At 58.2% G+C, this 12,770-nt stretch overlaps 2 protein-coding genes and 1 long non-coding RNA gene across 4 annotated transcripts in view; 2 read left to right on the plus strand and 1 right to left on the minus strand.

Moving 5' to 3' along the window:
* LOC114047748 overlaps positions 1 to 1,792 on the minus strand; it is a 2,790-nt gene extending 998 nt beyond the window's left edge. The window contains exons 1-2 of the long non-coding RNA XR_003569668.1: positions 604 to 1,792; positions 202 to 352 (exon numbers count right to left, since the gene is read on the minus strand). This is a non-coding gene — a long non-coding RNA (uncharacterized LOC114047748). The remainder of the gene's footprint in view (positions 1 to 201; positions 353 to 603) is intronic.
* TNNI2 (troponin I2, fast skeletal type) overlaps positions 1 to 3,284 on the plus strand; it is a 6,686-nt gene extending 3,402 nt beyond the window's left edge. Inside the window, exons 5-8 of the mRNA XM_027868672.1 lie at positions 641 to 769; positions 1,329 to 1,418; positions 1,705 to 1,881; positions 2,847 to 3,284. Of these exons, the coding sequence (XP_027724473.1) occupies positions 641 to 769; positions 1,329 to 1,418; positions 1,705 to 1,881; positions 2,847 to 2,942 (492 nt within the window). The 3' untranslated portion in view covers positions 2,943 to 3,284. The remainder of the gene's footprint in view (positions 1 to 640; positions 770 to 1,328; positions 1,419 to 1,704; positions 1,882 to 2,846) is intronic.
* A 3,474-nt stretch (positions 3,285 to 6,758) lies between these two features.
* The window catches only part of LSP1 (lymphocyte specific protein 1), a 58,656-nt gene continuing 52,644 nt past the window's right edge, over positions 6,759 to 12,770 (plus strand). The window contains exon 1 of one of the 2 annotated variants that reach the window (XM_027868669.1): positions 6,759 to 6,953. In XM_027868669.1, the coding sequence (XP_027724470.1) occupies positions 6,874 to 6,953 (80 nt within the window). In that variant the 5' untranslated portion in view covers positions 6,759 to 6,873. The remainder of the gene's footprint in view (positions 6,954 to 12,770) is intronic. The other variant, XM_027868670.1, reaches the window with a different exon arrangement.

Below are 12,770 nucleotides of genomic sequence, written 5' to 3' on the forward strand. Positions count from 1 at the left end.
CTCTTCTCTCCCATTCTGTTCCTTTTCCTCTCCCCCTTTCTCCTCTCCTCCCTGCCTTTGCCTCTTTCTTCCCCATATCCCCCCCCTTCTCTCTCCATTCTATCCCTTCTCCTCTCTCCTTAGCAAACCCTAGACTGTGCTCTCTCCTGAGGGTTGGCCCCTCTGCCCTCCTTGCCCAACAGCAGCTCCTATTGGAGGCACCTGGGGGTAGCAGAACCACTGGGTTCCTCACTCTGGAGCGATTCAGTTCGATGTAACAAGTCTTTCATGGGGCCCTCCATGTGCTGCATCCTAGGCTATGGGGCAGACAGGAGAAGGATACAGGGCTTCTCTTGGGGGGGGCATCTGAAGCCTGGAAGTAGGGATAGAAGGGACCCAAAAGAAGGATCAGAGATTAAGGATGGATGGGGGTTAATGATTGAATGGGCAGACTGTGACTGAGTTTCAAAATGGGCTTCTCTGGTCCAGGGGTGGGTAGAAGCCTGGGCAGCTGCAAGGGTGGGCAGGCTCCCTGAAGGGACTGGGGGACCTTTGGGGTATTTCAGGAGATGAGGGGCTCTGCCTCCCCATGGGATTCCCTCCAGCTGTCCCTGCGCCACTCACTCATCTCCTCATCTTTTTCCGGGCCTGCTCCTCCCAGAGTGTCATGCTCCAGATAGCTGCCACTGAGCTAGAGAAAGAAGAAACTCGCCGGCAATCGGAGAAAGCCAACTATCTATCTGAGCACTGCCCTCCCTTGCACCTGCCAGGGTCTATGTCTGAAGTGCAGGTAACAGGGGCCGATCCCTTTCCCCCTGCCCCCTGTCCCCGGCCCTATGCCTTCTGGCTCTTCGTGGCATGGCTTGCCTACTGCCAGGATATGGGGCTGGGGACCAGGACATCTGAGTCCCCCTTGTGCTTCATCCCTGCCTCTGTGCTCCCCAGGGAAGTCCCTTCCTGGCTCTGGGCCTCAGAACCCTACCGTTCTGTCTAGTGAGTCCCCTCCCCCAGCCTGTGTGGGTCTGCCTTCCAGGATATTGTTCAAACCTTTGCTTCAGAATCCAGATGCTCAACCTCGGTCACCTTTACAGGGATGAGATGTACCCAGAACCCCAGTGGCAGCTATCCATGCAGTCCAGCCCTCCTTAGTGTTATCTCTTCCACATCATCCCCAGCAACCTGGGGCATCCAGTGGCCCTGCCCAAAGCCCTTCTGAGGCAGCTCCTGCCCATGCTGGACAGCTCCGTCTTGGCCCCCGCATAAGGCAGTTCTATACCAAGAGCAGATCTGGGCTCAAAACAGGGAGTCTTAGTGTCTGCCTGGCCGTTAACCTTCCCCCCTCCACCCAGGACCTTTGCAGACAGCTCCACGCCAAGGTCGATGCAGCTGAAGAGGAGAAATATGATATGGAAATGAAGGTTCAGAAAAGCACAAAGGAGGTGTGTGGAAGGCCCAGGGTCTCTGCCCCAGCCTCTGCTGCAGGCCCTGGGCCCACTTTGTCAGGCTAGCCTGCCATGGCTCTGTATTCCTCAGCTCCAGTGGGTGCCTGGAGCCCCCCTTCTCTTTCCTTACTCTGTCCTGGGGGGTGCAGGTGGGGGAAGGGGGGTTGGTGGAGCCTCCAGGGAGCCAGGGAAAGGCCTCGACCTGTCTGGGGGTGCGGGAACCCCTGGTCACTGGAAGGGACGTGCCCTTCCTCATCCTGGGCATTCCCCTGCCTCCCTGCAGCTGGAAGACATGAACCAGAAACTCTTTGACCTTCGGGGCAAGTTCAAGAGGCCTCCTCTGAGGAGGGTGCGGATGTCTGCTGATGCCATGCTGAAGGCGCTGCTGGGCTCCAAGCACAAGGTGTGTATGGACCTGAGAGCCAACCTGAAGCAAGTGAAGAAGGAAGACACCGAGAAGGTAAGGGGGGAGAGGAGCTTCCCTTGTCCCCTCAGCTCTCAGCTCTCTCCCTCCTTCCCCCTCCCTCCCTCCTCCTCCCTCCTCCCTCAGCCCTCCACCCTCCTCTCTCCTCCTCCCTCAGCCTTCCACTCTCCTCTCTCCTCCCTCCTCTCTCCTCCCTCACCCTCCACCATCCTCTCTCCTCCTCCCTCCTCCCCCGCCCTCATGGCTCACTGCACACTCATCCTTCCCTTGAGCTGCTCACACCCCCCTCTATGGCTCTGGTGTCAGGCTAGACACAGGTGGAATTAGGCTTGTTTCACATCCAAGGAAATGGGGGCAGAGGAGGTGAGGGAGTTGTCCACAGCCACCCAACATCATAAGTGGTGGATCTGGGACTTGGAGCCACGAGCCACGTGGGTGCTGGGTGTTCTGTGGCCCAGACGGCTTCGCTGTCCAGGAATAAACATTCAGGACTCTGAGAAAGATATTCAGCCTCCAGCTCATCCCAGCTCTGGGCACCAGCAGTGCCTGACACCCCCAGCTTCCAGAAGCTCCCCACCCTGGCTAGAGAAAGGTGAAGATGTAGATGATGCAGCAGCCTCCCCCCATCTTGCAGATGATCCCTTTGGAATCTTTTACTTTTAGGCCCTGAATGCTAGGTCGATGTCTCACTCCCTGCAAGGTTGACCTCTTCCATCCCCCACCCCTCAAACTTTGTAAAGGGTTCTGAGGAGGTGGGGAGAAGGTAGCGATTCTCCCCTCCCTTCCAAGCGGGGGAAACTGAGGCCCAGGGAGACCCTAGGCACTACTGGAGACAGGTCTAGCTGACTGCTATCCCTCCAGGACAGACCTGCTTTCCCGTGATTCTCAGGGTGCCTCCTGCCCCAAAGGACATCATTAAGGTCAAAGGCCCCTGCTGTAGGTGGGCTGGGCTAGGGACAGGAGGAAGGGTACAACTGACCTATATCTGTTGTCATCCACAGGAAAGGGACCTTCGTGATGTGGGTGACTGGAGGAAGAATATTGAAGAAAAGTCTGGAATGGAGGGCAGAAAGAAGATGTTTGAGACTGAGTCCTAGGCCTGCTCGCCCGCCCTCCTGCAGCTGCCTTCCCGCCTACTTGTCTACCCACCTGCCCACCAGCCTGCCCACTTGCCCACCCTCCCACCTCCTGGGCCTCCCATTCCCATCCCAGCCCTATGTATTCCAGGCCCATTTCTCCTGCTCCTGTGCCAAGGCCAGCCCCTCAGAACCCGGCTCCTTGCCCTGCCCTGTGGCCCCAAGGACCCCTGCACAGGCTCAGCTCTGCTCGGCTGCACTTTTCCAAAGGGCCCAAGAGAGTGAGAGCAGATGGAGAGTGAAGCAGAAGTCAGCCCCGCCCCCCAGGTGTGCAGTAGGGTGGGGCCCCACCCTCTCCAGAAACTTGAGCCATGTAAATAAAGCTTTCGAAGTCCAGCCGTATGTCTGTCCCTTCCCTCTCCTGGGCCTTGGGGCCACCATGAAGCTCCCTGGGGCAATCAACAGTCACACAGAAGCACTCTACATAGGTGAAACTGAGGCGCGGAAGGGGAGGGCCTTCCCCACAGTCCCCTCCTAAGTTAATGACTCAGACTTACTGAGCCTCAGACCCAGGCTGCCTCCACTGCCCGCTATGCCCTTCTCCCTCGCCTGATGGCCAAGGCCAGCTCCAATCATGCTTTTAAATCCTAGGTCTCCAGTTGCTGATTGGTTGGCAGGTGCAACCAATGAGGGGGCCTTGAAGGTTGCTGATTGGCTGGTGGAACTGGGGTGCCAGCCCCTCCCCCTTTCTGAGTGGCCAAATCTTTTCAGATTCAAATACTATTGGTTGCCCTGGGTGGGGCCAAAGGCAAGAAAAAGCCCCTCGGGCCCTTGTGCCCACTCTGGCTGGTGGCCAGAATCTCTCCTTCCCCTGGGCTGCCCACGATAAAGCCAGGATGAGGATGGCAAAGCTGGGCCTTCTAGTCTTGGAGAACGTTTACCGCAGACAAAAATCGGAGACCAGCCTGTTCCCTTCTTCATCCCCACTGACCCTAGGCAGTCCGCCCTGCTTGGGCACAGCTGTGCCGCCTTGGGTGGCAGGGGAAGCTGGGATCCAGCAGGACAGTGGGATGGGGATGACACCCCTGTCATGGGGACATGGCTGGCCCGGGCCCAGACAAAAAGGGGCATCATCTAGGGTAGTTGTCTCACGGGAGAGGCGCGACCTCACCACCACCCTTGCCCCCTACCACGTCTTTCCTGCCGAGCAGGCAAACCCACTACTTGGGTGTTGACACCCTGGGTCAAGCCCATATAGCCCCACTGGGCAGGGGAGGAGATCGGTCAGTCTGAGGATGTTGGTGGTGATCTGTGAAGCCCCTGGGAGGACCACTTTCTCAGTTCACTGACTCCTTCACTGCCATCCCTCCCCCCCCCACTATCTTCTCTGTTATTAAATCGGTGGGCTCTACCCTCCAGAGGTCTTGCAAAGGCTCCCTTCTCTCCCCTGGTGCAGGCTCTCATACCCGGGTCTGCCTGCCTCAGTCTCTTCCCTACAGGCTATCCTCCAGTTAGCTTCCAAAGTGATTTCCCTAAAGCTCACATCACTGCCCCCTGGCGCCACTCCCTAAGCCCCATGGCTCCCTATCACCCCCAGGAGCAAACCCAAAATGCTCTGCTCGGATCTCAGGGCTCCTCATAGCCTGCCCCCTCCTCCCTTCCAGTCCTCTGACACCTCACTCCTTGGTACGGTGCCTCCGGCCTCCTGGAGGGTTCACAAACAAGACCCTCCATTTCTCAGCTCTAGGCACCTTCTCTGTCCCGTCCCGAGGCCTGGCACGCTCTCCCTCCCTTCTCTTCTTGGCCTCCTGGCTTCCCTGGCTCCTTCAGGCCCCTCCAGGAAGCCTTTCCTGAGCCCCCTTCATGCCAGCACATCCCTTTGCCGATTTACCCCCATCTCCCCTTTCCAGAGCGTGTTTGTCTAGAGTGGTTTGCATACAATCTTCCCCGTTAGACTGGGAGCTCCCTGAGAGCAGGGACTGGCTTTTGCCTTTCTTTGTATCCCCTACACTTAGCACAGTGCTTGGCACACAGTAGATGCTTAATAAATTACAAGTAGTAGGTGCTTATTAAATGTTCATTGCCCACCCCATGGGCCCCCTGAGGACCTCGGCCCTCCTTTGGGTACATGTGTCAGAGGACTGTGGGCCCTCAGCCTACCCTTTCCCTCCTTCTTAGCCTCATCTACATTTCCCTAACTTTAGTCTAAGCTAGAAGCACTGAGCCTCCAAATCTGCCCTCCCTCACTCCTGAATCTCCTGGTCCTCAGGGTTGTTCTGCTGCCGCTGACGCCGCCACCACCTCCTGGGTCCTGGATGGGGGCTGGGCCCCTTCTCCCTCTCTGTTCCCTGCCATCACACTTACGCTCCCCACCATGGGGATGGATGCCTTTGCTAGGGTCCATCTACAAGGGGCCAGAATGTGTGACTTTGGCCATGACACCCTAGGGCCATGCCACTCAAATGGAGGATGGAGGGCCCCTAAGCTTCCTGACTCATCTACAGCCCAAGGCTTAAGTGCAGGCTAGAGATGGGGCTGCTGGCCAGCAGCAGGTCCTGTGAGACAGACCGGGTGGGCCTAGTGGACCACCGGCTCATGGGGAGGACACCCCGAGGTGGAGGCTACTTTAAGGCATGGTGTCCAGGACTCTTGAAACACTGTCCAGCTAGGTGGTCAGGTGGTCAAGAAGACCTGCATTCAAAGCCTGCCTCTGACACTCATTAGCTGTGTGACCCAGGACGGGACCATCTCGTCTGGCCTTCAGCATCTCTTTGGGTTGTGAAGATCACTGACCTTGGTCCTGGCCACGGGGGCCAAAGCATGGGGCCTCCTGTGGGTCTGCTGTGTCACACACACATAGGTCTTGGTTCCGGGGACAGAGCTCTGCGGGAGGAGCCTGGATTTCAAGTTGGATTTTTTTTTTTTGGGTGCAGTTGGAATAATAAAAATTCCAAAGTGTTCTCTGTCTCTTTCCTCCAGTGGAGGCTGGGAGTGTGATGGGGTTGGGGCAGCGAAGGCAGAAGGGAGGTAGGGAGATCACAGAATGAGGCCCCCAGTGGGCCCAGTCTGAACTATATCCTTGACTAGATCCCCCCTGCAGCTCGGTTCTGGAGATCTCCAGGAACCCCGAGACAGCCGATCGCTGCCTGGGAAGCTTCTCTCCTGACAAGCGCCTAAACCTGCCTCTGCACCTTCCCCCCTTGGGACCTGGTTTTGCCTTCTGGGGCCAAAGGGAACAAAGAGGGCCCCCCTTTACAAGCTGAAACACAGCCAACAGCACCCCCCTCAATCGTCTCCTCTCCAGAGTCCATACCTCATCTTCCCCTGCCTTTTGGATGTCATGGACTCAAGACAAAGAAAGACAGAACGAACACTCTGAAAGGAGGAAGGGGGCACGAGGGAGCTTCAGAAAGTTTCCCCCAGGCTCTTCTCAGCCCCAAGTGGTATTGGGGGCTGTGGCCCCTCCAGCCCCCCCAGTCCCTACTTCTCCATTCCAGCTCTGCTTCCAGGGGGAGCCCCCAAGCTCGGAACCTTCCAGACTCACAGCTCCACTGCACCAAGGGAGGGGCCACGGGGCCTCCCCGTCCAGCAGAACCTTGGCATCCCTTGGCCCTCCTCCAGCCAGGCAGGACATGACCACCTCCAGAAGCTTGCTCAACACTTCCTGGAGGGCGTGAGGTTTTTCCTCATAAAATTACTCTCTCTCTCTTTTTTTCAGTCAATTTTTAGAAAGAACAAAACAACCCTCCCCCCCCCACCAAACCTCAGCCTGTACCAGCGGAAGGAGGAAGTAGTACTGTCCTGAGGAGTCATACCCGCCCCCTGAGTAGGAGCTCAGAGGCCCACACACACCTGCACGAGCACACGCGCGCACACACACACACACACACACACACGCACACGCCCCACCATCACCACCACCGGACAGGCCCACGCAGACAGGCCAGCGCCAATGGCGGAGGCAGAGATGGACCGGGACCCATCGGAGGGGGGCCCTGAGGAGGAGCAGCACTTGCTGGAGGAGACCACCGGGTAAGGAAGGCCTAGGCGGCGCTGGGAGCCCCAGGAGCCCCTCAAGCTGGAAGGCTGGGGTGCTCCTAGCCCGCCTCCTGAGATGCGCTGCTGAGCTTGCGGCCCACTTCTAGCCCTGCCACTTGGGGTGTAGGTGACCCTGGGTGCCTGCCCTGGTGCCTCTGAGAGCGTTTCCTCTTCTGTAAAACGAGGCGGTTGGCCTAGGGGGCCTCCGGCTCGTGCCAGGTCTAAATCTCTGGCCCACGACCCGAGGAAGGGAGGCTTCTCTGGTCAAAGAAGGGCCAGGCCTGGCTGACCTGGAAAGGAGAAGACTGCAGGAGGGTGGGGAGGTGGAACAGAAGTGTCTTCCGGCGTCCATGAGGCTCCGGTTTGGAGGAGAGGGCAGATTCGTGCTTCTTGGTTCCAACCAGCAGCAGTTGGAAGCCAAAGAGGAATTATTGTTGGATCATCCCAGCGTAGAGGAGGTTGCCATAGGAGGGAGCAGGCTCCCTCCCCAGCAGACCCTGAAGGGCATGCTTGGGCATGTGTGGAGGGAATGGCCTGGACCCACTGGCCCCTGGGGCCTCCTCCCACTCTGACCTTAGGTGATTGGGGTGTTATCATGGCAAATCTTGGGGGCAGTGATTGGCTGGGGGTTGGGGAGAGGTTCAGGGGCTCCTCCAATGCTGGGACCTTCTTCTGGGCCTGCCGGGTCAGAGAAGGACATAAGCATTTCTGCAGTATCCACCAGGTGCCAGCATTGTGCCAAGCACTTTTTCTTATTTTATACTTGAGGAGCCCGAGGCAAACAGCGGTTAAATGACTTGGCCAGGGTCATATAACTAGTTAGTATCTGAGGCCAGATTTGTCCTCAGGGCTTCCTGACCCTAGACCAGAGCTCTATCCACTGTAGCAGCAGCCAGTGGTGCACACTCCCAGGATGGGGTGGGGAGGGGAGGAAAGCCTCAGAACATGACGCCCACATCCCAGCCTCTGGCCTCCGGGGGGACAGGCCTGGCCAGCTCTGGTGTCTGGGGCCTTGGCTAGGAAAGAATGATGCCTCACGGTTGGGCCCCATCAAACCTGGGAGCTGGTAACAGGAACAACACGGCCTGAGGGAGAACCAGAGGGCCCCCCAGACGCTCCCCCAGAGGCCTAGGAAGTGCCTGGCAGAGGATCTCCCCCGGGCTCTGGAGGGTTTCCCTGAGGAGAGGGTCAGGCTCGAGCCTGGGGATGGCTGGAGGAAGTGCTGGCTGCTGGGGGAGGGGAGGTAGTTCCTCTTACTATTTCCTCCCCACCCCAACCCCAGGCTGGGGCAGGGCGCAGATCTCTCCCACAGCCCTCTGTGGGCATCTGGGCCCCCGCTTCTCCTGTCCTCTATTCTCCTAATGCCAGGAGTCAGACCAGGCCAAGGCCCAGCCCCTCCTGGGTGGCTGGAGGCCAGGACTGATCCCTTTTACCTCCCAGGCAGCACAAACATGGATTGATTATTTGTATCCCACATGGCCAGCCCTAGCATCCCGGGAGCCTGAACTAACCCATCCCTCGGGTTACGGAGGTGGAGACTGAGGCAACCTAGGTCCCAAAGGTCCCAAACCCCACCCTGCTGCTGCTCCAGGGAGCCGAATAGGGGTGGGGGTGACAGAGGCCGATTAACCCTGTGAAACATGGGCCAACGGCCTAGGGCAGCTGAATGTATTTCAGGGATAAACTGTGTCGTTGCTGGAGATGGACGCTTGGGGAAGGGAATGATCAGCGTGCAAGAGGCTGGTGTGGGTTGGGGTGGTACAGGTTCTAGGTAGAGCTTAGGGGGATCTTGGGAAGGGAAACCAGGGAAAAGCATAAGGTGGGGGGAGGGGGGGACTGGCACCAAGAATGAGCCTGGCTGGAGGGTTGGGGGTGAAGTGGCCACAGCAGGTGGTGGTGGGAGAGCAGAAAGAGAAAGGCTAGAGGGGCTGGGCTGACTATGGAAGGCCTTGAATCCAGGCTGAGGCCTTGAGACCTTTAGGCTTTGACCTCCTTGCTGGTCTGAATGTTGCTGGAAGTGCAGCTGGATCTTGCCCGGGGTTTGGGAAGAGGCTCCGCTGTGGCCGTGTGGCAGGCCCTCTGGCCCAGGCCAGGAACTCCAGACCAGGGAAGGAAGGAAGTAGTGAGGTTCTGCCCCAGACCCTGGATGTTAGCAGCCCTATTGACCCGTGACGCAGGGGGGGCTCCCAGCTCCCAGAGGTGAAGTGGGTGAGCTGAAGCCTTGGCCCCCCAGGGGCCCATCCCCCAGCCCTGCCACGGACCCGCCTTTCTTGACTTGGGGCCAGGGTGTGACTGAGCAGAAGGTAATCACCTCGATGCCCCACAGTGCCTAGCAGGGGGTGGGCCCGGGCTGCCCTGTCAGTGCTCAGGGAATTGAGCTGGTTTTGCTCAGAGCCTCAGGCTTCTGGTCTGCACAGAACCCTCACAGGGCCGTGCAGAGGCAGGAACTCGAGAAGTTCTGAAATGCCCAGAAATCATCCGAGGGGCTCAGGGCCGGCACGTAGGGTGCCCTGAGCTGGTAACACCTGCTCTGCCTGAGCTCTCGGGACAGCTGCCCAGGCCCTAGCCAGCCCTCCGCCCTCCCCAAGATGGAGCCTAACGTCACCCGAGCGGGCGTTCCGTGCCGGCCGCCTCGTCCTTCTCAGGCCCACATATTGCCCATGAATGGACATGAGCCCAGGCCGGGGGCACAGCCTTCCCCCAGCCCTTCCTCCTCGGCCTCCTTCTTCACCCCCCACCCCCCCGCCTTTCAGCTGTTGTGAATTCCCCAGATCCCTGGGTGAGCCAGCAGCTCCTACCCAAAGTGGGCCTGTTGCTAAGGGGACGTGGAGCCAGGGGAAGAAGAAGGTGCTGAGACACTAATCCCTCTGCAGCGTCTCCAGGCTTCTTTGGAAGCCGACTCCAGGAGGCCGAGGGGGGAGAGCTGGAGGAGGAATGTCACTGAGTGCACCTGTGCTCCTTCCATCTAGAAGATGGGGCCCAGGCAGGCCTTGCAGGGGCATCTTGCTGGAATCATTTCTATCTAGCTAGGGTGTGTACAGACCAGATATTTGGGGAGATTTCTCCCAGAACCTCAAAGGGGAGAGAAAAAGCAAGAGAGAGAGGGGAGGGACGGGGAGAGGGACAGAGACTCCTGGGGGTAAGAACTGAGACCAGCCTGGACACCCCCAGCCCCGGGCGCTGATGTCACCCACCCTTTCCCCACCGCCCTCCACGATGCAGAACTGAGACATGGCAGGCTTTCACAATGAAACCAAGATCCAGACACTAACCTAGAGAAATGGGGTTTTTCAAAGCCTCTGTCAGGTTGAAGTGAGTGGAAAATTCCCCCTAGTGAGTGAGACTGTCTTAACCAGGGCCTCCATCAGCAGCCCCTGCCTCCCCATGTCCTGCACTCCCAGGCTCACCAGAGCAGGGCTGAGACAGAAAATGTCTGAGCTGGGGAGGATCTGAGAATACGTCAATCTGTGCAAAGAGGCCCCTTCCTCTCTCTACTTCCCCATCTCTGCCGGGCCCCTCAGGGCTTCTCAGTCCAGGAATCACCACTGATTCTTCCCAGAATCCAAGAATTCTGCGGCCGGAGGGCCTTCATCCTGCCCGACCTTCATGCGACCAAGAAGCTTCCCTCACTCCAACCCTCAGGCAGGCACAGTGAGAAATGCTGTGGGAGGTCCTCCTGGGAGGAGGTCAGGCTCTGCCAACGGTATCTGTGACCTTGGACAAGTTATTAGCCTCTCGGAACCAAGGACCTTCTGGGTCAAACGAGGGGTTGGACGAGGTGGCCTTTGAGGTCCCTGAATCTTCAAATGCAGATTCAGGCCAGAGCTGGCCACCCATGGTCCTTCACACGGGGCCTCCCACCTGCGCCCCCATTTTTAGCTCATTCTTACAGCCTTCCATGGGCCTCGGCATTCTCCGTGATGAGCTCTCCCCTGGCCAGGGCTCTCCTCCCGTTGAGAACATGCTAGAACATGTGACCAAATCTAAGAGGAGAAAAGTAACAGGGAGAAAGGTAAAGTCCTGCCCTTGGGCTCCAACATCAGTGTCACTGGCACACCTCAGGGGAGATGGCTAGGCAGCAGCTTATCCAAAAAGGAGCTGGGGGTGTGAGTGGATCTCAAGCTCGATGGGAGTCAACAGCATGATAGGGAAGCCAGGAAGGTTGGTGCTGTCTTGGATTGCATTAAGAGGGTAGGGCACAGAGTCCAGGACTAGGGAGGAGAGAGTGCCAAGAGCCTCTGCTCTGGTCAGATTCCCCAGGGTGGGATTGAGGACTGTTTTTAGTTCTGAGCACAGGTGAGACTGTCTCCAGAGAAGGGCCTGGAATCCACAGTGGGAGCCCTGGACTTCTGTGAGCCAGGCTGGCTTAGGGAGCCACCTTCTCAGAGAAGCCTTCCCAGATTGCCCCAGGGAATCGCAGGGGCGCTTTGCTGTCTGTGTTTCTAGCTGACTCTCCCCCTCATCTCGCATTGGCTTCTCCGATTCAGCTCTCTGGTTTCACAGGAGAGACTGAGGGAGTTCCGTGACTTTGGCCCAGACTGACTCCCAGCTGCGATGCACTGGGTCTGATGGCAGGGGCAGCTAAGCCTGTCGGGCTGGGGGAGGGTGTGGCGTGCCCGGGGAGGGGGCTCCTCCAAACTCTGTCCCCAAGAGGGACCCCTTCGAGGCCTTCCAGACGGCCTGTTTCCAGATCCTCCCACCCAGGGCTGGGCCTTGCCCCTCTCGCCCCAATCCCTCTTGCCCAGTTAAGGCACCAATGTCCCTTTGTGCCACCAGAGGGCTCACTCCCCTCATCACTGGTTGCCCAGATCCCCTTGCTGCAGCCAGAGCTAGGAGGGACCTCGGAGGGCAGGAGGCCAAGAGGACCAGGGATGCTCTTAGGGTCTCAGTGTTAGTAACAAGGAAATGCTCCAATACTTCCAATGCCAATGTCTCCCCACCCCCTCCGTGGCCACAGGTGGGGTGACTGTGTCAGTGTGGGAGTTCTAAAATCTTACCATTTCAAGGCATTGGCCTCTTGCCCTCCCCCGTTTTAGGGGAAGATGCAGGGCCTGGCTTTGCCAAAAACCATCTCCATCACCCTCGGCTGCTGGATCATGTCCCTCTGGTCCCTGGGCAGCCCCAGGCCAAAGAGCATGGGGTGGGGGGATCTCCAGATCCAGGCCAAAAATCACAGGGTGGGGGGATTTCCAGGCCAAAGAGCATGGGGGGAGGGGGGGTCTCCAGGCCAAAGAGCAAGGGGGGGGGGGGGCGGCAGCAAAAGGATTGTCTCTTCCTAGAAGCAAACCATTTGAACTGAAGGTCAGCCGAGGGCAGGGAGTTCTCCCAGGCTGTGGTGAAGGGAGGGGAGCAGGAGGCAGCCTCCAGGCTAGGTAGAGTGGGAGAAGGCTATTGGCAGTCATGGAGATTTCAGGGAGTGTTTGCTATTCCTGCACAAGGATTCAGAAGTGATGGTGAGAGCTCCGTGAGGGCAGGTGCTGCTTTGGTCTCTCTGTGTCCCCTGCACTCAGCACAGTGCCTGGCACATTTTGGTGCTGTGGTTTGGTCATTTTCACTCGTGTCCGACTCTCCATGACCCCCTGTGGGGTTTTCTTGGCAGAGACACTGGAAGATTTTTTGCCATTTACTTCTCCAGCTCATTTTACAGATGAGGAAACTGAGGTAAACAGGGTGAAGTAACTTGCCCAGGGTCTCCTAGCTAGTACATTTCTGAGGCTGGATTTGAACTCAGGAAGATGAGTCTTCCTTCAGGCCCAGCGCTCGATCCACTGTGCCTTTGCACATAGCAGGCATCTGGTATATGCCAGTTGA

Source organism: Vombatus ursinus, unplaced genomic scaffold, assembly GCF_900497805.2.
Source record: "Vombatus ursinus unplaced genomic scaffold, bare-nosed wombat genome assembly UNPS02014790.1, whole genome shotgun sequence".
NCBI lineage: Eukaryota > Metazoa > Chordata > Mammalia > Diprotodontia > Vombatidae > Vombatus > Vombatus ursinus.